General features: G+C 41.8%; 1 protein-coding gene across 1 annotated transcript in view; it reads left to right on the forward strand.

The window, feature by feature from the left end:
- The first annotated feature begins 371 nt into the window (after positions 1-371).
- Positions 372-24,742, forward strand: part of LOC119128653 (A disintegrin and metalloproteinase with thrombospondin motifs 2-like) — a 79,406-nt gene continuing 55,035 nt past the window's right edge. The window contains exons 1-2 of the mRNA XM_037261237.1: positions 372-620; positions 1,987-2,411. Of these exons, the coding sequence (XP_037117132.1) occupies positions 533-620; positions 1,987-2,411 (513 nt within the window). The 5' untranslated portion in view covers positions 372-532. The remainder of the gene's footprint in view (positions 621-1,986; positions 2,412-24,742) is intronic.

The following is a 24,742-nucleotide window of genomic DNA, read 5'->3' on the forward strand; positions in this document are numbered from 1 at the left end:
AGGACGAGCGCTCACAACAAAACAGCTGTTCCGGTGACGTCACACCATTTAATTCGAGTCCGTAAATTACCAATCGATTATTAATTTGCAATGCCTAATCGAACAGTGAGCAAATTACGACTCATTCGTGCACAGTACTAGGGAAAGTGGTGGTGGGGTCGTTCTTGATGATCCCCAGATGTCTTCTCTCTGCAGGCCGGTCGAGGGCCAACACACCTGTAAGTGTGTATTTTGCCTGGTTGTGTGAGTGCACTCCATGGAGTCGGGTGGGGGACTCGCCAAGATAAAGAGGAGTTGATAGTGTGAGAGAGGAGGGAGAGTGGGAGTGGAGGAGAGGTGGAGAGAGAGAGAGAAAGAGAGAGAGGGAGAGCGAGACGGGAGGAGAGCTCCGTCTCTCCCGGTGCACTTGGCAGTCTTGTTGCGGGCTGCTGTGCTGTTGCTGTCGTGGCGTGGCTGGTCGCGCCAGGCGGGGGAACTTCACCACACTGGAGCCCGGAGTCCCACTCTCTCACCTGCGCAGTTCGGAGCTGCCATGGGTCTCTCGCCTGGATTTACTGTCCTAATCGTTCTATCGGCCTTTCTGCTGCACACCAGCGGCCTTTACATCGCCAGTAGCGTTGGTATGTACGCACAGCGGCGCGGGGGGAAACGTGGCCGGTGTTTACATTGTTGTCTGTCCCATCGGCTCATCTCTCTCTCTCTCTCTCTCTCTCTCTCTCTCTCTCTACACATGGAAACTCCCCCGGTGGAGCACAGAAGCTCCAACGCGGGCGTGCTTGTTTGCTTTGAGCCATGCAATTTTTTGCAAACAACTTCTGCGTGTCCTGCTTGCGGCGCTTAATTGCGGAGACTTTCAAAAGGTCCCCGGGCGGCGTGTTGATTTTTTCCTCGGGCCATCGAAAGCATCGTTACACTAGCGGATTTAGCAGAGGGGGGGAAACACAACTCTTAGATGATGTGCATCGCATCTATCGATTTGTCACATGACTCTGGAGTCGGATGTCAGCGTATTGATTACACTATTATCAAATCATTCTCCAACACGGGGTGGTGAAAATATTGTTGTGCGTGGTTAGTGTATTGCTTTTCTGCAAACTTTTTTAAAGACTGTACATGTTGAAGATTGACAGTCAAAGCAAGGGCACCTGAGGATCACTTGAAATGCTGCTGCTTGCGTGTGCTTCGTGTGTATGTGGGCAAGCGTTTGTGTTTGTGGGGCATCCCTCAAAACTTGCATGTCACAGTCACGTGGTAAATGAAAACATTGCCCAATGCAAATTTTTTTTACACGTTATTATTGCTTCTCTCTCTCATGGTTACGATGCAGCAATGAATATTCACGATGTGTTGACGAGAATTCCACCCAATAATGGAATTGTGGATTTTGCTTTATTTCTTTTTCCTATCTGTGGGGCTTTTAGAAATATCTTTTCTCATCTTAAGATGCCTGACAGCGAGAAAGCTGTGCGAGAGAGCTGCAGTTAGCGCCTTGGTCTCACACTGGCCTCCCTGTTGATGGTGGAAGGGCACAGAAGGTGTCAGGAGCGCAGTGCGCTCTGCTGAGGCTGCCTTTTCCAAACATGTAGCCTGCCTCCCTGCACGAGTTTGCCTCCGGGTTTATATGGGTGTGACTCTGTGTGCGTGCGTGTGTGTGTGTGTGTGTGTGTGTGTGTGTGTGTGTGTGTGTGTGTGTGTGCGCGCGTGTGTGTGTGTAAGGCCCGCACCTTTCATTCCCTTTATTAATTATTGCTCACCATTTGACACATCTTGGATGGAAGAAAGCATTCCTCAGCATGCTTGACATTTCTTTAATCCCTTATTTTCCCTCCCATTTCTTTCTTTTCCCATGTCAACCCGCTCTTCTGTTTATGCACCTTTTTCTTTTTTTGGGTCTTCTCATCTGTCATGATCAATCTGGTCTTTCCATGTGCATTGTGACTCCCTCAATCACGCGTTCACCTCTTTGCCCTTGTGTCCTTCTCTCAGACTCCCTGCAGCATGTCCTGGGGGAGTATGGACTGGTGAGGCCGATGAGTGTGGATGCGGATGGCCACTTCCTGTCGCACGCTGTCTCGGCAGGCCGTATAGCAGGAGGGCAGCCCCGTAGGCGCCAGAAGAGGGAGGTAGGAGGAGGCAATGAAGAGTGGGAAGGACCAAGAGGAGCAGGCGAAGACCGAGAGCCGGCGGCCCGCCGGGAAAAGCTCTACTACAACGTCACCGTCTTCGGCCGGGAGTTCCACCTGCGCCTGCGCCACAACGCCAGGCTGGTGGCCCCCGGAGCAAAGATGGAGTGGCGCGACGACAACGATAGCACGCAGCACTTTGAGACGCTGCAAGACGACTGCTTGTATGTGGGTGACATCACAGACACGCCAGGAGGCACCGTGGCCATCAGCAACTGCGACGGCTTGGTGAGTACTTGGCCTCTTGCTTTTTTAATGGTGTGTTTATGGGATGGAAAAATCAGGATATGTGTTTTTGATCCTGTCACTGTTCCCAAGGTGTCTTTCTGCTGCTCTGCACACTTGATCTTCCTGAAAGTAAAACAACCAATCACAGCAGTAGACAATTAAGCTTCCTTCATAATATTTACAGGTCACTTGGATGGATTTTTTTTCCTGGCTGCTTCCTGGCAGGCTTTTGGAGGTTTGCCAATGAATTGAAAGTTGGCTATTAGGGTCTGAACGAATCATATTAAGATTCAATTTAATATTTTATATATATATATATATATATATATATATATATATATATACATATATAGTAGAATTATATATATATATAGTATAAATATATATAGTATAAATATATATATATATATTATTGCGCTTTTTCTGCAATGCATTTCAATGGGCCTCAATTATACACTAATTTTCTTTATTTGCGAGTCCCTATCCCTCGTGAAGAGCAAGGCTCCACTGTATATGTGTATACATTGAATTATCACCAATCACCACTAAATGGCAGACATAGCTTAGTTGTGCTTGCCTTATACTGCCTTATACTATAACATGAGTAGGCCTAATAATTGTTGACTGATTTTGACTGATATGCAGGACAAATGTAGCACATCAATAATATTAAAATCTTGTGTGAGTTGAATTTTGTGAGGAAAAAAATGCATGAAACAAGTTCTTAATGCTCAACGTTGGTTTGATTTTCAGCAGTTTTGTGCCATCCAAGAAAGACCACTGACAAAAACAATTTGCAATATCTGTTTATTTTCTTGTTTGCTCTTGAATAGTGGAGCTTTTATACTAAGTACATCATTTGAGAACTGCATCATGAAAAATTAAATATCAAGAGTTTGTATTTTGCACAGATTTATATCATAATACTGATAACACATTTAATTTGTAATGCACTTTATAATTTAGAGAAATTTCCACATGCTATTTTGTCCATACATTTGCGATACATCTCGTTTGGAACTGATGTGTCCCAAAATAACACAGATTTAAAAAAAAAAAAAGTGATAATCTCTTAGATGGGTGCTGAGTTTTGTTTGGCACTGTTAGAAAGGTGTTATTTAATAATGTTTATTCTTACCATTGTAGTTTTGTCCATTGAGTGTTTATACAGTAGGTGCCATGTAATGTGTTGAGTCAATATGAGATCATGAGGAGAAGATCCCCTCAGCGGGAGACTGCTTATTAGTCAGCCAGACCAGCCCACCACTAGAGCTGAGCAGAGGCAACTGGATCCGTTTAGGACTGAGGACGCTGGGGAGTGAGTGAGCAAGCATCTGAGGGAGCAGGCAGGGAGCCAGGACAACACAGACCTGACATGCCCATTCAGCATGACACCAGCCAGCGGCAGCTCATTGCCGCTGCTTGCTCCGGCCTGCCATCGCGGGGCCTTTCGGCAATTTGGAGGAAACGCTACTGTCAAAGTGTGATCCGATTGGGATAACGGATGAGCTTGTCAAGCGGCTGACTGCCCCGCTTTGGCAAGAGACACGTTTAAAGCATAGTTCCACAATTGTTGGCCTGTCATCACCCATGCGTTTATCGCATATTGCCAGTGCAGGCATCTTAAAAGCTTTGACACCACTTAAGACCATAATGAAACAAAATGTGATTCCACTTAATAATAAGTAGCTGCAAATAAGATTTTAAATGGACATACCTATCTCTACAAACCACAATGTTAAATTAACGGCAAAATTTGTTGCTGTCATTTTTAAGGACGTTTAATCAAAGCTGCAGTTGCACTATCTACAGTATAACCCCAACTATCGTAATAATCCAGAGTGCTGTCCACTTGTGTTTAATTTGTTTCTCCCTGTCCCTGAGCAACTTATGTCATCACCCATTAGTTCTTCCAGCCTCTGCAGGCATGCAAAGAACTACAGCCAAACTGTGTCAACCAGATCTTGCTTTTTTTAAACCCAGTGGAGCCTCATAGCCGCCACCTGACCAACCGTGTCCCCTTATTCAGTGACCCTGAGTCTCCCTGCCCTGTTGGTTCGGGTCCAAAAGTTTCAGATGAAGAGACGAGAAGGGCGCAAGGGAGAATCTTTGGACGGCCGAGTGACACTGGAAGGGAATTGGATTCATACAACATGCAACTGTGATCAGCTGGGTTGGTTGTGAGGAGACAAAACACTGTGCAGTATTGGAAATGGGCTGTGTGGGGTGAGCACATGTACTTTAGTCTTTGATGTGCAGCATTAAAATTAAACTGTGGTTTGTGTACAAATGCAGAGCCATGGGTTGCAATTGCTAGAGGATACAGAAAATCCTTTGTGGCCACAAGGGAAGAGTATATCTTTGTGCGGTTTTAGGCGTGGGATTTAGTATTTAAATTGTGTGCTGCAATGTCTATGCTGTGGCTGGGTTAGAATATACAATATGATATTTGGAACATACTTTGTGGTTTGTCGTACTGTTTGCATTATATGATGACAAAAAACAAACCATGACGGCTTTTTTTATGCAGATTCTGACACAATCTATGTAAATTACTACTACTACTGATTAATAATAATGAATGGCAGCACAGTACATCACTGGTTAGCACGTCCACCTCAGTTCAGAGGTTCGATTCCGGCTTGGCCTTCCTGTGTACAGTTTGCATGTTCTCCCCATGCCTGCGTGGGTTTCCTCCGAGTACTCCGGTTTCCTTCCACATTTCCTCCCAAAAGACATGCATAGTAGCCCACTCCGAATTGTCTGTAGGTGTGATTGTGAGTGTGAATGGTTGTTTGGCTATGTGGGCCCTGCGACTGGTTGGCGACCTGATAAGAAGTTAGGAAGATGAATGATGATTAAAAACTTGACAAAAACAACAAAAGGAATAGGAAGAAGAGTAAATATTTTGAGCCACACCTAGCAATAACAGTTGTCCAAAACAGGATTTTATGCTCCATCTTAACCACACTCAGAGATTGTTGGACATGGAGAGACTGTATAGACCTGATCTTTCCACAAAAGTAGAAAATTAATCTGGGAGACCCTCTCGTCAATATCATTTTGCCAACTGCCATGCATCCACATATGTGTGTGCTACTGCTGCCACAACTCCTGAGATAATCAATGGGTTGTGGCAAATGATAGGGTAGTCACGTTAGCGTGGGAACAGGGGGTCATAAAGGTTGAGCTGACGTGCATGAAAGCAGGCTGCAAATGAGGTTCAGCTGGGTGAGAAGGAATCCTCATGTCTCATATGAAGTGCGGTACCTGTCATTCCTGAGCTTGGGACCCAATTTCCAGGGGGACGCACACCTGAATGTTTTACATCTTTGACAAACACCTTCAGAACACACCTTCAATAGCCACTGCTAAAGAAAATATCAGGTGGACTGACATGTGATCACACTGTCAAAGCAACATTCCTCTGCCCCAGTTTCACTCTGCCAAATAAGGCATGCACAACATATTGTAATTAGTTGTGTGCCCTGCGATTGGCTGGCGACCAATTCAGAGTGTACCCCGCCCACCGTCCAAAGAATGCTGAGATAGGCTCCAGCACGCCCGCAAGCCTCGTGAGGATAAGTGGTCCGGAAGATGAAATGAATGAATAGAAAATATAACACATAGTCAAATACTGTAGACAAGCTAACAAATAGCATCTATGTGGCAGTGTTTTAACAGATATTTAATCACAAATAATGCAGCAACACATATAGACAGACAATGTAATTAACAATGCCAGCCATTTTCAGACTCTTTTCTACCACCCACGGGATAAAACTTAAAAGACATAAAAATGTCCATAGAGTGCTAGTTTTCTATAATGAATTTCAATCGGGAAAGATGCTTTGAGATATGAGTATTTTGAGTTTGGAGTGCTGTCACGCAGCCAATTCAACTTGTATTGTAAGACAGCATTGTATGTTTTCTGGATTGCATCTCTCACAAACATACAGGTGATCCCAATATTGCAAGACAAATGAAGACAGATATTAAGCAAAAAAATAGTGCTCAACTTTTTGAAGGATCATTGACAAGTTTCTCTTCCTCGTTCCTCTGCCAGTTGCAGCACTCTCCTAATGATGCTATAAAAACACAAAATGACAGTAGAGGGAAAAGCATGTAGCAGACAGTTTTTTTTTTCTGGGCCCATCACCCACGGATTCAGTTTAAAAGACAGAGTATGCAAGAGATGGTGTTCTTTTCTTGAGCAGTCTGTCTATTTTCAGCTGCAACATTGTTCTTGAAGCAAATCATAAGTGGCACAAAGGGTCAAAGTTATCGCCCGCTTTCTCTCTAAGTGTCAACAAGTGTCATAATATGGTGATTCATTGACCGATGTGTGCTTTACTCTGGTTGTCTGGCAAAAAAATCTTTCCGGTAATTTTCAGTGGTTGAATGGTTTCATGGTTGTCAATATAGTTTCAAAACCATATTCAGTTCACTGTTTTTAAACAAGTGCTTGTCCTTGTAGTGAACATGCACACACTGTCACTGGTAGCAGAGGCTTTAATCACGTGTTGACAGAGGGTACGGCCAATCATAAAAATATGACAAGAATACACAAAATGACAGTGACACAGACTCTTATACCAGCCATGCTCCGGGAACACTCTCAGTCATTACCGCAGCATTAGGATTCAATTGACAAGACAGTCTCCTTTCGCTGAGCCAATCAATCCATCCATCCCTCCATCCATCCGGCAGGCCCGGCAGTTAAGGTCGGTCAAGCGTGGCGGCTCGCCGGGCCCCGCGGTGTGTTATTCCACCCCGGGTCGCATGATAAGCAGCTCTCAATTGTAATCAGCTCAAATTGAAATGATGACATCAATTACAGCACTGCGCGCACACGTTATTGACCCAAGACCTCCCGGCTGTCGGTCGTGTACGGGGCCGGGGTGGAGGAGTGAGTACTTGCGCGGTGCTGAAGGGAAAGCCCGGTTTGGAGAGCGCGAGGCTGCCGAGGCATGACTGCGAGACGGCGATTAGTGTTCTCGGTATCTGATTGCAGGTTCCACCCTGCAGTGTAGCTCACTCAAACACACAATTATTCAATCTGGAGCTATTATCAGACAGACTGAAACAGAGGAAGAGAGGGGGTGAGAGCAGGCCCATTCTGAGGAGCGCTGAATAGAGCTAAGGAGTGCTTTTACCAGAGCTGTGATTACTGCCGCTCACTCAGTGCACTTAACCAGCCCCCTCGCCTCCCTTTCCTCCGGCGCGCTGTCATTGAAAAAGTGATGGCTTAGATTGTTTGAGTGGGGGAAATAACAGGTTTCACTCGAGAAAATAAAACAGTGGAATCCCCTTGATGATAGGGGGGAATACGTGTGATGTCATTTTAGTATGACACTGAAAAAGACATCATTTCAGATTTAGACAAGAACAGGGCTCAGGTATGGAATTGTAGTCTTTCCCACAGACACCGATCCGCCAGTCAGTCAATCACCCGGCCAGTCAAGTCGGTCCCTCAGGCTGCGGGGCCATGCAGGAGCTGATCGATGCTAGCCAACATCAGCGTTTCTCTTTCTGATAGGGCCTGCAGCTGCAGAATCTTGCAAACATTCTCCCAGTCACACAATTGGTGTCCAACTCCCTTTTGACACTATTCTACCTCGCAGCCATCATCTTCCCAGAGCTTTGATTCCTTCCAATGTTTTCGTCCTCAGACACAAAACATTGAATGAACACGTTTGTTAATCCTGAAGGAGGGTGATGCGATACACAAGAAAGACAGAAGCATCATAAAGTGGACAATGGATGGTTGTTACGGTAGCAGGTGACTCACTTCCTGGCTCTGTGAAGCTCAGCTCAGGCGCATCTCGGGCAGATCATGGATATTTCATGTCAGCCAGTCACTACATAAGTGCATGCTTGAATCCATCGCACTTAGAAAACAGCACCGCGAAGTCCAGAGTAATGAGTTATGTGTTGGTTTTGCCACGGGGCTTGAAGAGAAGCCTGGTTCACAATTGCACCTCCTCACAGAACCTCACACCTTCCTGCTTGCTTTTGCTTTGCCTGCAAGAGCGAAACAATCAAATTCCGTCTTCTACTGTAATATGTTGTTGTCTTTTTATGCCAGTACACAAGGAACCGGAATATGCAATATATTATATAATGCATCGTAATAACTGACTGTGGGGGTTGGAGTGAAGCAGCAGAAACAAAGAAATTCACCTCTTGTGCTTTGATGATGGTGAAACTGATCATCTGCCAGTGCATACAAGTGCGTTTTATTATTATGTAATCTGTTTTAACGAGGATTTGGCTATACTGTATATTAAAGCAAGACAGATTAATTGATAAATATGAATTGCATCAATTATTTGGGATTGAAGTAATAGAGGCAAAATGACGCACACTACTTGGTTTTATTGTTAACAAAAACTAACAAAATAGTTAAAACTGCAGTTGGAAAAAAAAATCTTTCTCAACAAAATAAAATAAAAGGAGTGCTTTACAAAGCAACTGAAGCAAATTATATTTTACATTTGTAAAACTAAACAGCAAAGAAATCTCATGTTTTTGTCTTTGTCAAATAGTTGCATACATGAACTTTTGTTTTTGTATTTTAAATGTATTTATTTTATTTTGTACTGTGTAGCCTTTCTGAAGAATAAGAGTCAACAGTCATTTGAGAGTTGTAGTTTACTTGACTTTATTCCCCGTTTTTTAAGCGAGCACTCTTGAAATACACCATATTTAATATAATAATATTTATAAATTAATGTAATTTTATCTTAATAAAATTAATAGTTAACAATTATTAATAATTTAATAAATTTCTAATTTAAAATAAAGCCTCTCTCTCTCTCTCTCTCTCTCTCTCTCTCTCATTTTTCCTCAGCTAATCCTGTACTTTCCTTTTTCTAACACATTTTGATAATGAGACATAGACAAACTTGGTAGAAGAGACTTACTGTGGCGTTGCTCCACAATTCATCTTTAATCCGTTGCCTCGCCACCTCCACCTCCCTCCGCTCCTCCCAGCACCTTGGCCGTATTCTAGAGGCTCCAACCCACGCCGGAATACGTCCCATGAGTCCCAGATGCGGCCCAATCAGGCAGAGTGGCACCACAGTGAGATGAGAGTGGAAGATGTGAGGGATGAGGAATGAGACACAATTGAAATGAGGCACACTGGAGAGGAAAGACTAATTGAGGAACAGGACAGAGCAGCCGTTCTCCATTATAATCCGTCGGGTGACAATAAATACTGTCGTGTTCATGCTTTGCTTTTTCTCCTCTACACACTGGGTGGGTGTGAGTCTGATGTGATCTGACAGAACCCCCTGTCTCTAGTTTTGTTTTATGCTGCTTGACAGCACGAATCCAACATCTACTTCCTTCTGTTTTTTTCCTCCTCATCCCATGTATGTATTTTACACACTGGATGGGTGGTGGAAAATCTGCATGCCTTTCTGTTCACTAAACGTGAATGTTAGAGTGTTGCTTACTCTCACTCTCACTCTCACTCTCAAGAACCACACGTGAGACAGTTTGGCCATGTTACGCCTGCAAGCGGACAAAGCCATCTGCACACTGTGTGGTACAGTAATGCTTGAAGGCAGTCTGACTTAGACTTCTTGCAAGGGCATATTCATTGAGAGAAAACAGGGAAGGGGTGATAGTGGACAGGTTTGGTGAACCCCCGGCCTCTGGTCAAATCAGAGCAGGGGGTGTTTTACGACGTTGGGGGAAACAGAACAACTTTGATTGCTTCCTCTGCAGCTGATCAACCAGTGCAGAGGTCCTAGCACGATGTGGGAATAGAAGAAGTTTGATTGTTCCCCTCAGCAACTGGTTAATCAATATATTCTACATTCCAACATAATCATATGATCAAGATAATTTGTCAATCCCAACAGTGAACACACCATGTAACTGGCAAAAAAACCCATCCAAATGTTGCGTATTCTGAAAAACAGCACAAAAAGTAAGGGCATTTGTCTTTGGTAGATTCTTTTCTGGTTGTAACAAAGCTTCTTGGCAGTAAATATACGATTGGAAAGCCTGTTTATTTAAATGGTGCCACATTTGGAAGGAATGTGCATTTGTGGGATTATGTTGCATGTGCACATGATAAAAACTGCCAAATATTCTTTGCCAATGTCAAAGAGCCTATTTTGCGATTGTCATTGACTCTTGTTTTGAGCTTCTTCTACAATCGACGGACTCGTCCGTTTTTGTGCGGGATCCTAAAATCCTCACCAGCCGCCTTAATCAGTGCTCTTCTTCCTCTTTCTTCCTTGATTCATCCAATCACCTTATAGAAGAACTCAACCAATCAGTGAAGGATGTTGATGGGGTGGGAGCTTTGCAGGCAGGAAAAGTTGATGTGAGGTGAAGGTTTAGAACCCTCAAAATCATCTTTTCAATTCTTTTGAACTTTCTACGTTCCATCCCAGTGTATCGGCCGTAGTCCCAACTGATTTGCAAGCTGTTGTTGACGATCTACTGATATGACCTGCGAGCCCAGTGTGCATTCGTAACGATATTGGATGAAACGCTTTTTTTCAGTTTAAAAAGACACACGCTGCATGGAAAAAAGATCATTTTTATCAGTGTTGTTGTTGCTTTCAGTTTGACTTGCCGCAGTTGTAGAGTTAGCCATTTAATATATTTGCAAGGCGGACGATGTCATCATTGGCAAGAAAGACTTTTGGTCAAAATTGACATTGGTAAGAAGAATAAATAAGAATTTTGCAGATGGTGTGATGTAATACAAACGTGCCTTTCCCAGAAATGATGTCTTTCTGTTTCCACAAAATTTCAACTTTTTGCACTTAATCGTCTTTTAACCAAAGTAGCTTCTATTTGTGTGATACCTATGATGAGCAGTCATAAAAATGACTGATGTTTTCCAGAATAGACCTGAGTGTGTTCCACATGTGACCGTCTCTTCTCACATCGCTGGAGCTCATTCCTCAGCGTCTATGAGACCAGGGAATGGTTGAGATGGGGGCTGAGATATAATTTGGTTACAGGAGGTAACTATGAGTTATGGCGGAGGGGAAGGCAGGCTTTTTGACACAGCCACACGCTGGCTGATGTATAATGGCAATGCATGTGAGCTCCGAGAAAATAGCCTGCTTGAACAACACGCGCACAGACGGACAACGTATAGGTGAAGGCTTCTTTTAAGCGTATTCAAGCAAACTTAATAATGTGTCGGACATTTCCCCATAAAAGTATTAGATGATGCGCAGGACGAAATTGCACAAAATCCCCTTTCAACAAAGAGCTTGAGTCATTTTCGCTCTCTTGCACTTTAAGTGGCTTTTGCTGAAGCCCGCTTGGCAGCAGAGCGCTCAAAGCGGAGGCGAAAAGGGTCTGATTTCCTCAGAGATGATGTGATTGTATTAAACTGTGGCCATTGACTTTGCTTCCAAGCCCCAGTAATTGGTGGCAATAGAGGAGCCTGGTGTTTCCCCTTTAGATGAAATCTCTGGTCCAACTCGAATGGATGGGAATTACAGTGTCCTCCTGCATGCTGGGTGCAGACGTGTGTGTGCGTGTCTCTGTGTGGAGCCAGAATATTTCTGAGGATGTTATGGGTGCACTAGCCCATATTTATTTGTTAGAAAGTGTAGGGATTCCCCAGTGATTGCTAGTTTGATAGCTCCTCTTTTATTTTTCTGTTGCCAAGTTTCCTCTAAGGACACGCAATATAAATCTATTTCTTCTCTATGTGTAGCAGAGTGTAGGCAGCATAGTGCCGAGGGGCTTTGGACTTTCTTGCCAGTCTGTGATCACTTATAGCGGCTGATGCTGTTGCAAAGGCAACACGTCCATCTGATTTAATTGTCAACATCCGGTTAGATTCTCCGCAAACTTAAACACGGTTGTTGACATGTTATAAGACGACCGTAAATTCCAGACTATATGCCGCACCAGCTAAGGTACTCCCATATGTTATTTGTTACTACACTGGCCAAGTGCAGCGACAATGGTCAGGTCACACATGGATCGCTGCGTCTTTTTCCAAAAAAGAGATGTGTCCTTTTGTGATGTAAATGAGAGGGGCAATTTAAACTGTCAGTGAATAAAGTTGTGTTCACACCCTTAATGGCGCAAGCTGTCCTTTTTTAAATACCCTCGTCTTGCACCGGTGTGCAAAATTACCAACGCCCTGTCTATTTCACCTCTACAGAGGCGCCAGACTTGTGCCAGTCACGAAAATAGAACCCAAAGTCTTTCACCTTAGCATGATTAAAATGATAACACTGGTCCTCACATTTTTACAAAGTTATTTTAGATCCAAGCTGCAAGTAAAGCTATGTAGATGATTTTTTTTTGCGCTGATTCCAAATCTGACAGTTTTTTCGCGAGACCATCTGGTTTTCATACTACTACTACTACTACTACTGCTACTACTACTAATTATAATGATAATAAAAATAATAATAATAACATGAATATATAATATTTTAATTCATTTAATAATTTGTATGTATTCAAAATTAGGTTCAGCAACAGGGAGAATTTCTTTGCTAAAACATAGCTATAAATTACAACGCATCATAAAATTCGTATTGACCGACCTTTTATAGGTCAAACAAAGTAATGCAAATATTTCAAAAATGTGCCAGCAAAATTTAAAAAATGCAGTTCTTTTAAAATCTGCTTCAAAAAATGTTGAGGGATGTTTTTGAATCAGCTTCAAAATATTTTGAGGGACACAGTCTTCTCTGATTAAAATTTGCAATGTTGACCAGTGCAATGTTTTTGAAGCAACACCGTTAGGTGCACTTGCACAAATTAATAAGTGACTGTTGTGTCAAAGGTTTTGCCTTTAAACAGATAATGATACTCACATTTGTAGTAATTCATGCAACAATATATTTGTCATTACCCTTGTAATTTATAGTGGTGTGGAACTAAGAGGTCAAACGTGTTGGTCAATTCTTATCGTCTTATTATATTTGGAAAAAGCACAAGTATTAATATCGTTCTGTGTAATTCATCCAAATAATACGGTTGGGATTTTTAACATACATCACCAACACAAGACTCAACACAACACGGATGCTCATGCAGATGTGGACATTTTAATTTATCTTGGGGAAAAAAAATAATTACCTTCAAATGTGTCTGAGTAAGCTCGCATTGGAGTTCCTTTACAGTATGAGAAATCACAGTTCCAACTGTATTTTTGAATATGCTCTCATGACATTCTCAATACTCTCTCCGCATTTTAAGATATAGGTTAGTGTGATTAGACCTGTCGGACCACATACCGTATGCGTGGGTCAGCTGTCAGCGGCAGTATGCTCAGTAAGTGCTTTTCCAGTATTTCCCTCCCTCAGTTTAAGTGCCGCAGATAGCGATGTAATGATTATATTTGCAGAGTGGGAACACGTGTTTTCCATTTCATGGTAGATTAAAAAAAAACAAGTCATGTCATAATAAATTCCTGCGTTGTCATGTTTGAAGCGAACCGATGACAGGTTTTCCAGTGACTCTTTGGTGTTTGATTAAAATCCTTCTGTTTTACCTGCCTGCCATACTCAAGCATATGGTTCCATATATCTGAGCAATGGCTCCTCTTCTGACGTGGGCCTTCGAGGATGACTGCATACTCTTGGCTGTTACACTGCAGTGGATTGACACTGTATACACGCTGTTAGAAAATTCAACCAGTCAGTAAGGGAGAGTTGTAATTCTCCTTGTTTTCTCCAGGTGAATGTGGACATGAGACATGAGGACGTTTCTCACACTTGTATGTCATACTGACTTATGCCATAGGTTTCCCCCGTTATGTACGCAGACTGTCTCACACGTTGCAAATGGGCTTAAAACTGGCTTTTTTTGTTTTGAACTCTGGGGTCTTATTATAGGTTATCAAACATTTGCACACATATCCGTCCAATACTATTGAAATGCATTCTCGTCATTTCTTTGCAGGTGATTTTGCCAGGTCTCCACAAACACTGCTAACTACATAGTGCGTAAGAAGTGGTGAAATGACACTTTTTTGTCATGGTTGTACTGCCCACAACAATTTATTTCATGAAAGTAGTCATTTTGATCTTATACAGTGAAATCTTTACTTATGAACTTAATTTGTTTTGTGATCGCTTGCGTAGGTCGAACAGATCAGTGGAATTGTTTTTTCCCCCATAAGAAATAATGTAAAACTCAAAATTAATATTTAAGTGCTTTACCTTGAAAGACTTGACGACTTGCTATAGGAGTAGGCACTTGACAGATGGGGGGCTATGGGAGATGGCGGGGGGGGGGAATCATGTACCGTTTGCTTGATTTCTTTGTTCGCTACACCCGCTTCAGGCAGCAACCTGTCCTCCCAATTGCCATTCCACCCCTGGATGCACTTCTGTTTTTTAAACTACTGTAAACATGAGCCACAATTTGGCCTGTAAAATAAAATAAAAAATAGTGACATGGTTAGCTCATGTTAAATTAAGAGAAGAGGGAAAAAATGAGTGTTTCCTAAATGCCCCACACAGCATGAATGCCGGATTACAGAGCAAAAGAAAAAAAAATTCCCTTGTACATCTGTTTGTTTTTGTTCTCATCACTCAGCTGGATGATCCAAATATTCCGAGTGTTTTTGAAACCCAACGAGGGAAGCAATCTTTTCTCTGGGGTAGCACATGCACGCACACACGCATGCACCTCTCCAGACTGAGAGATTGAAGCTTGTGGAGCATGCCCACGAATATATTTTCTCAATTTGTGCACAAGCGTTGTGGATGCATGGGCGCTGGCCGAGGCCCTACTTTGTCATGGAAACACCACTCTTTAATTTGGGTTCCTTTTTAAAGCTAATGAATTCAATTCGCTCATAGCGGCTAACTGATTGGCAGACTAATGCATGGGCACACACCTTAGATTAGTGCCAGTGGTATGCAAAGAAGCGTAATGAGAGTAGCCAGTACCGCAATTGTCAATAACCAGTCGACACTTTCACCTTTGATACGCATAGCACTACCATTGCGGCATTGTAAAGCCCACCCTGCTAATAAGGTCAAATGTAGAGACGTGATGTAGTTTCTTCACATTGAACGCACAGAAAGCTTGTGAGTGTCAGTCAATGAAGTTATTCCATTTGCTTAATATTTAGTTTGTTGAAAGCTGAACTTTAAGTATCTCTCAAAACAAAAGCCTGGATGTACAGTGAATTTGTTGTGGCATAAAGACTTAGCCGTGCCACACCCATTCTCAAAATTTTCACAGGCGGCTCCGATGGTATCCCTGGCTACCGCTGGTAACCTTGGTGATACTGGCGGAGATGTGCTGCAGTCAGTGGGCGTTGCCAGGGCGTGATATGAAAGCTTAGCGTGTGTGCGTGTGTCTGAGATCCCCATAGCAGCCTCCGCCTGAGCCTTCAGTTTGACGTGTCCTTTGATGACGGCGTTGGCATTCAAAAAACACACACTCACAGGCATGCACACTTATACCGTAGGGTGGGGGGCAATTAGGGAGAGCTCTGTGTAATGCAAAATCGAAGCATTTCGGTGCAGGTACTTCACCTTACCAGCATGCATAAATTAATTAATTGAATTAATTCATTAATTAACAGTAGCCACCAGCTCATTTAAAGGGAGCGTTGTTTCTGTAGGTTTTGCTGTCTGAACTACATTAGCTGGCCCTGTGGGCCTGTGAGGCCACACGAGCGATGCCTCTCCTCTGTGAGATTTATTGCCAAATAATTGTGCTTCATCAACAGCAATTCCTTTCTTGGATCAACACGGCATCAAGGCCAGTGCTGCATGCATATTTACATTCATAGCAAGGCCACTTTAGGTGTAACGATATGATTATCAATAGGATAATTAGCATTGTGAAATATAGAGAACAAGATTTCTCGACATTTCACATTTTCAAATTTCATTTTACACAAAAAGTATTATTTAACAGAATGTTATCATATACAGTATAATGCAGTCCATTCCATATTAACTGATACACTGCATGGTGCAGATGTTTGTCAGCAACAAAAAACACTCATGAATTACAAAAAAAGGAAAATAATCTGCAAATTGTTTGGTCACACATGCGCAAGTAAATAAAAAAAAAAAAACTGTTGTGGGGGGGGCAAAATACGACCATTTAGGGGCAGTCTAGAGCCGTGATGCCTGAAATTATTCTTACCCTTGTTGGATTTTGTGTTAAAATGAGTTTGTTGAATGATTGCTAAATTTAGCTGGAAATGACACAAGGAATGGATGATTTGCTGCGTTTTGCTCTTGATAAAAGAAAAATAGAATCATTCCAATTATTAATGACTTTTACATTTTAAAAATGATTAATATCTCTAAAAAAAAGACTAAAATACTTTGGCTTGCTATTTTCTCCGCAATGTTACCTACCGCAGTGCATTACATTTCATAATCACATTTCTGTAACAGTTCGAGTTTTCTGACTTGGTAGAGAGTCCCTACCAAGATTTCTGGGCAAAATAACTCAGACTAATACTAAAACGGAAAGCTTATTTTCCTCCTGTTTTTAAGGTGAATAATCGCCTTCTGTTATGTGAGTTTTCAGCACAAGGACTCACAGACACAATCACTCAGGCTAGAAGAAGCACGAGCAATTTCCCAAAGTGGGTTGATGTGGAGGCCAAAGATGTTCACTCGCCTGTAGAACATGCACATAGTGTGTCCACAAAAGCGAGATTCCCCTGGCCAGGCCTGGCCCGCCTTTGGCAACACATTAGCAATATGCTGCGGCCAGCCTTTATGACTTCTTTCAAGAACACACGGTCGCTATCCAGACACTGCGTGATGATGTGTGAGATATATTCAGTAGACCCGCCCCCTTATTTTGAACAGTCTCATAACCAGTGTCCCTACTTTCAATCCAGCAAGCTTGACATGTTCTCATTTTCCCATTAAAGCCCCTCTTCCTCTCCACCTTTGAATTTTAGCAAAGGGGGTCATTACTCGAGTTCCCCTCAGGTTCCTCTTAATCAAATATTTGACCTAATGAAGGCATTTAATTACTGGTTGCCTCGCACTGGAGGCGTCAGATATCTGCTACTCTCTTTTCATATTTTGTACCATTATACTGACAGCTAGAGTGTGTTCACTTGCAACCATAAGTGTTTGTGTGTGTGTGTGTGTGTGTGTGTGTGTGTGTGTGTGTGTGTGTGTGTGTGTGTGTGTGTGTGTGTGTGTATGTGTGTGTGTGTGTGTGTGTGTGTGTGTGTGTGTGTGTGCGAGTGCCTGTGTGCGTGTGTGTTTAAAATATTCTTTGAAGCTGCCCAGCAAAGTCCATGTGGAGCTGCGTTGGCCACTTGAGACTATGATGGCGGAATGGCATCTAAACTATGCTAATCCTTGCCACTTTTCTGTACAAGGACGGCCATACTTAGCATTCTTCCAGCGAGATGCCCCAAGAATGCGGCAAATCATTAATGTGCTGGTCAGCGGGAAAGAACGGGAAATATTCTTAATGTCCATATAATGGGATATTCGGACACGCTGAGGAAAATACATTGTTGTACTTGTCAGGGCAACAATTTCCAACCTTTTCTAAGCCTTTCATTGCAAGAAAGTATGTTTTTGCACCTTGTACAAACATAGTGTTGCACAAACAAACATTCCAAATATTTGGATTCATTTCAGTGGGAAACGATATTCGAGACAGTGTTTTGAGTTATTAACACATTGTTAGTGTGACTATTGAGATGTGGACTGACCTCTGAGAGTACAGCAGTGGAATGCTCTATAAGCATCCAAATGGTTTCGATTTTACTATCAGCAGGCCGGCTCACATCACTGCATAACAGGCAGGTGGCTGAGGGGGCGAGACAAAGCAACATAACTACACAAAGCGGAAGTTATCTTGTCACGTTGGCGTACAGGCCTGCAAACAGTTCCATGGGAGGATGTCTTCATTTTAAAACTTGACCTAGTCTCCATATGTAGGCCAACATATCCAACTGACGGTGTTTTGAATTCTTGTGTGTTTGCAAACCTGGTGGAGTGTTCCCACCATAATGCATTTGTCATCTTTTTGAAATGTGAAAGCTGCTACCAACTGTTTTAAGCCTGTTTACTACTGAGAATGACTAATTGCTCATATTTGTACTACTGACAAACAGCCTCGTGCCATATGTGCCAGACATAGACCAGAGAACAAATTAAAAAAAAAAGTTGTTAAGAGCCTTTTGAGCATTTTTCCAAGGTGCCTTCCGAAGCACGTTTCTCCTTCCTAACATTGCAAAGTCCCATTAGTTATTTGACGTTTTGGAAAATCCAAATTCCAGCTGCATGCTGCTTGTATCCATCCTACCAATTGTTTCTGTTCACACAACTTTTATTTTTGTGTTTTTGTCTGTTTTGGTACATGCATAATTCTACTCTATGTTTGTGTTTCCACAAAAAGACTGTGTTGGGTCACAAGGGACGAATAGCTTGCAATTGAAATTGGCATGAAAATGAGAAGCTGTGCAAGTTTTTGTGAGAAGTAAATAAGTTACAAGCAGAAACACACTATGTCCATCCTTCTTCCAATTTTGCCTCCTGCATCCTCAGGAATCACCCCCAGGGGGCTCACATCGTCTCATTTGTGTCTCCTGGCCTGGTAAGGATTAAATAAATGTAAGGCAATGTGAGAATACGTAAGTTCCATCACGTTCCCTGGTTATTTCCAGGAATGATTCTGATCATTCCCATTAATGAGAGAGATCATGGTGGTAGTTCAATCGATGTAGCCAGTGTGTGTGTGTACTGTATATGTCTTACAGACAGTAAATAGTTGGCATCGCCCAACTACATTGAGTCTGAACAGACACTTCATTGTCTAACAAATTCATTTCTGTGATGTGTAATAGGGTTTATATATTAAGGCTATGTGATTGGTGCAGTCAGGTAATTTGTCCTAGTTTAAGATTTTGCAGAACAATGTTTATTTTATACAGTATTTTCTCAACAAAAAACTAATTTAGACAAAGATTGAAGAAACCATTGGAACCAAGCTAAGTTGGCCATATAGAAGGCATCAGCTTCCGTGTTGACCTCACCATAAAAAAAAGAAGAAGTTTGGTTCAGCTGTTTCGTTTGTTTGCTATCCTCCCCTTGCATGAGTGCAAGAATAACCTGGCACAGCTGTTGAGAGCATACTAGTTGTTGTTTGATGGTAACCTTGAAAAACAGAATGACCACCTGAATGTCCTTGTCTGCTACAGAGGCAGTACAAAAATGCGGAACGCATCACGTAACGAACACGAGCTGCAGCAGTAGGAAATAAATCAGCATTGTAAAGCTTTCCTGCACAAAACAAAAATGTATTTTACAAACATTTCCTTCTTTTCATCAAGAATCTGAAAGGTGTAATGTGCCGACTGTAAGAGAACATTTGAGCCTCGCATCGCTTTCAACTCTTTATTCTCTTGTTTTCTTTTCATGATAGATGATCCAGCATTCCATTTTGATCATCACAGGTATGACTAGGACAGCTGTCATGCTGTTTGCAGCTCACTCCTCCAATCAAACGTTTTTAAAGCATTTTCAAAGTTGTCATGAGGTAAACAGTGATAAATATTAAAAGTATCCAAAGCCTTTTTTTAAATGATTATTTTTAATTGCTTGAAAGGATTTTTTCCCTCTTCCTTTTCTACCCTATCAAATAAGATTTCAAACATGAGCTGGATAAGAATGTCTACTGAGAGGCGTTTCTAATAATTTTCCAAATAAAATTGACCTTTGCCAAATTTGACTCATTTCTGAAACAGTTACTTGGGTCGTTGTTGACGAAATGTTTTACAACGACTGTAGAATTTCATATTGGATGAAAAGTGCAAACCGTGTCTTCTTTGTATTGTCAGGCTAATGACGACAAGAAAATGAGAGCTGTCAAGTTGCGCCAAACACACACATACTTGACTTTCCTGTTTCAATAGCCACCGCTCACGACTGTTTTGCCAAACAGGTCAGACCCCTCTCAGTTGTATTTGAAGTACAAGTCATTTCTGTCCTCAGTCAAGTCACAGATGGAGAACCCAAAGTTGGCACGAGGACACAGGAGAACCATCCCACAGTAATCAGTGAACAGAAACAGGAGGGTATGAAAATGTTGGACAATGAAGAGAGCGAAGGCAGAACATGTGGCACGCATGATGTGGGATCGAAACAAATAGAAACAAAGAAATAACTTTGATTGTAACTAATGGTTGACATCAGAAAACAAACAAACAAGCAAGCAAACAAACAAACAAACAAACAAACAAACAAACAAACAAACAAACAAGAAAACAATGTTTATATTTTAGAATAACAAATAAAATGTTGGAGGAGCTTATCGAGGGCTACAAAGATTTCTGATGGGGCTTAAAATAATACTATGGAAGTAAAACTTTCCTTGTAAAATTTACTTACAATTTCAGAGTGGAAAAAGTACTGTTTTTTTAAGTAAAGTTAATATCACTTCAAAACTGTTTCAGTATAAAATTTGAATATTTTACATTTCAAAGTGTTATTTTTTTGCTCAGTGTTCAGAGTGGCACCAAATAGACTTGTTTTAGAGTGAAATATACTCTACGAATTGACTGTTTATGTACGAAATACAGTGGAACCCCAATTTGACACAGCCGCAACCACCGACCCCAGTCCATTCGAAATGTCACTTTGTGCAGTACTTGTCAGACTCTGCTCGTTCCAGAATTGTCACATATTTCCGTTTTACACTTCTCTCTGGTTATTGCTAAACATATTTTAAAGTAAACTAGAGCAGGCGAAAAAGCAAATCAAAGTGGCAGCCATGTTGGCAGGTGTGACCTTCCCATCAGAGAAATCGATAGACAGACATGGCGGCCATGTTGTCATGTTGTGGTAGAGAGTCCCTTCAATTGGAATGAAGCATTCACGTTAGTTTAGCATCCGTCGTAGAGACGCAGCTCAAAAGGAGCAAGTCGTATTGAAGTATTTAGATCTCTGGCTGTTGTTTTTAACTGGAGCTCGTCTCTCCGCAATGCTATATTTGCTACAGAACACAGTTGTTTTTGTAACGCTCTTATCTACGGCATCTAATCTTAACGGAGGTGAATGAAGGCAGCGCTCAAATTGTGGCTCATGAATGCAATTAACCATCTCCCAAGCACAAAGAAGCTAAGTTTAAAAAAAGTTGACATTTTTTACAGTTTCAAGCATTTCCCTGTACAGTATTTACATTATTATTGTAGCACTTTAAGATTTGCCTTCAAATGTAAAGCGGATTTCAAATAAAATTCAACAGAATTGCACTGTTATGTTTGACTTAACTTATATTCGTACCCGGTTTTATATATACATATGTACCTGTGAGTAAAAAGTAAAGCAGAAAAGTGTCTGTCACAGAATGAAACAATTTATAATATAAGATACAATATATCTTCGATGAGTTGGAAATCATACTCAAGGCACCAAGCATTTGTTGTTCAAAATTGTAACGTGACTGAGGTCTCTGAGGGTTATGTCAGATTGCAGTTGCATGAGAACACAGAGTGCATCCGCCCAGTGAGGCAGAGGAAAGATTTGAGATCAGGCTGTATGCAGATGGTACGCATCTCTATTAGTGGCTGGGTAAAGACATCCAGTGATTAAAAAGAGAAGAAGAGGGTCGAAGTGGGAAGGGAATGAGTGAACAAAGACAATTGGAGAACAACGGATGACCTTTTGCTAAATAGTCAGAAGTATGTGCACTGTCCTTGGAAAAGTTGGTGGATTGTGCTCTTGTGTCACTTAGTGTTGGCGAAATGCCGTGTTGCATCGTTGACATGCCAAGGTAAGCACATGTCCATTGGTTAAATATTAATTTGGAACTGTCAGACTCACTTGGGAGGGACTTTGCTCCCAGGCACGTCCATCTCAAGCTCTTCGGGTGAGGTGAAGAAGTTCAAACATTCACGGTCTGAGGGGAAAACCAAATCGCTCTGTCTCGAGAGGCACGGAGAGAGTGAACATTTCACAGGGAAAGAAGAACACAAGTGAAAGATTCTGTTCTTCCTCCCACATCTTTTTGCTCGAGTCATCTGTCCAAGTCTGAGAGAGGAGGGGAGAGGGAGAGACACACTCAGCTGCCATTATGAAAAATACAGCATGTTTTCATTTCTGTTTGTTTTCAGTTGTCATGGTAGCAGAAAGTGAAGTTAGCCTTCCCGGGTCAGGTGTGTGTTTGTTTGACCCTCGTCTTTTTAAGCTGACAAGTGCTTGAGAGACGGCGGTTCATGTAGGCAATCCCACACAGACGCCGACATATATACGCACACGGGAGGCACATCTTGGGCACGAAGGGACAGCCTTGGACCAGTGGTTAAGAATGGAGCCTGTAAGCGACGGGCATGTGCACACGGGCACTAAGGACGTCCTTCAACGAGACACATAACTCCTCCGATTGATCAGTCTACTCATTCATCTGCACGTAGCGTTAATAATCATAATAATAAATGTTGTTATTTTCATATCACCTTTAAAAGCATGTGTTTACAAAATACGTTGACAGACCAACCGGAACCCAAATCCCAAACAACAAAAATGCTAACGACCTAATCACATGAAAGTAACAACAACAGTAGCTACAATTCTAGAACAAAGGAAAATATCATGGGTTAAAATCAAAACTTCAACTTTTATGCAACCCGGTGTGTGCATTTGACAATAAAATAGTTTCAATCTTCTTTGAATTTAACAGGCTAGCTGAGGAAATGCAAGCTGATTGCACCGTGGATTTAAACCACTAAAAATGTTTTATGGTTGCTGGTCCATAAACAACCGTTCTTTGGTACAGAAAAAAATAAGGTTCAGCTGCTGGATAACACAACCATTAAAACAGATTTAGGACCAGAAATGTAAATATATCCTTTCACACTCTCCCAGAGTATTGTTTAATGTGTTAAACGGACATCATTTTCGTGGGAGACTGCATACATAATTATTATTTTTTAATGGTTTCTAATGAAGTTACAAGCTGTGAACATTTTCATAAGCTTGTAACAATAGATAGCACGTTAACACTACAATGAACCCTGTTTATGTTTTCATCACAGGGAAAACGCAATATAGAAAGCCAAAATAAAACCCTTGTTATTTAAAATAGACACCCCGCCCACATGTTTTAATTTTATTCAAATGTATTAAAACACTCTTTTCCCAGCTCTCGTCATTGGGGAGTAACGTTAAAAGCATGACAGAATAAACATGTTTTCGTTCGCTCGCTAGGTCCTCAGAGCCGATTGTATGATACTGTATGATATGGACAGAACTAGAATGTTTTTAAAACTTTTTTTTTAAATGTGGTTAGAGTAAACAACAACAAATAACATGTATTTGTGTACATTCCTCACTTTCAATCCTTTGCGTATAAACAAACAGACGCAAAAGTCCAACATGTTGGGCCCAAAATGAATAAGTAAAAGCAAAAAGTCGCACGTGCACATAATTCATGTGGCCCTGTCCATTTGAACTGCATGTGCAGTACCTCAGTGCAGTGAAGAGGTAGGAAAGTGGAACAGCAGCCTCTCTTCCAGCTTATTTGAAGTGAATGAGTCTCTCATTCTGCGCGCCGTGTAAATATTTCAGCAGTTTAGTCGCCCGCGTTAAGCCTAGCCACAGCGCTAACATGTCATTGACCATTAGTGCTAACCTGCTTCTTCTGCTTCTCTCCTCTTATCCTTCTTTCACTTCAGCCAAATAACTTTAGTCCCCATATTAGTTTGCATAAATTACAGTAAATAAACGACCCCCCTCCCCTTAAAATACTCATTTTGTTTGTTTACTGTACTATATGGTAACAATACACGGCTTAGTACTTGCCTTATGTCATGTAATTCAAATTTATCAAATTAGGAACGAGAGTTGGCATGTCCCTTGACCTTACAGTAAACAAGTACATTCATATATATATATATATATATGAAGGTACAAAAAATCCATATATCTGAGGCGCATTTAAATACTTCCAAATTGAGATATCTTGGAACAAAACTTTTGTTCTTGCCCTTTCAACACACACGTAGCACTGAAATTGGATCAATCAGAAGAACGGCGAGGTCCGAGCCGTCACCTGAAGCGCAGACTGAGCCCAATCGATCCAGAGGCATATCTTATCGACGTGTGCTCCATTTGGGCTAACAAACAGACTTGTAAAGAAATGTGCCATAAGACCAAGAGTAGTGATCATACACAAATGTTGGTAGGTGGCATTTTCGTTGAGTCGTTCACTGCGTGTGTATGTACATGTACGTGGAAGTGTGTGAGAGGATTGAACCATTCACGAGTCCCAGTTGTCCATTTAACCCGATGGTGAGTCATGCTGAAATGACAACACCCTGAGAACATACTCAAGAATACACAAGCCTGCTTGGAAATGATCACAATGGA

Source organism: Syngnathus acus, chromosome 10 (genome assembly GCF_901709675.1).
Source record: "Syngnathus acus chromosome 10, fSynAcu1.2, whole genome shotgun sequence".
In the NCBI taxonomy this organism is placed as follows: Eukaryota; Metazoa; Chordata; class Actinopteri; order Syngnathiformes; family Syngnathidae; genus Syngnathus; species Syngnathus acus.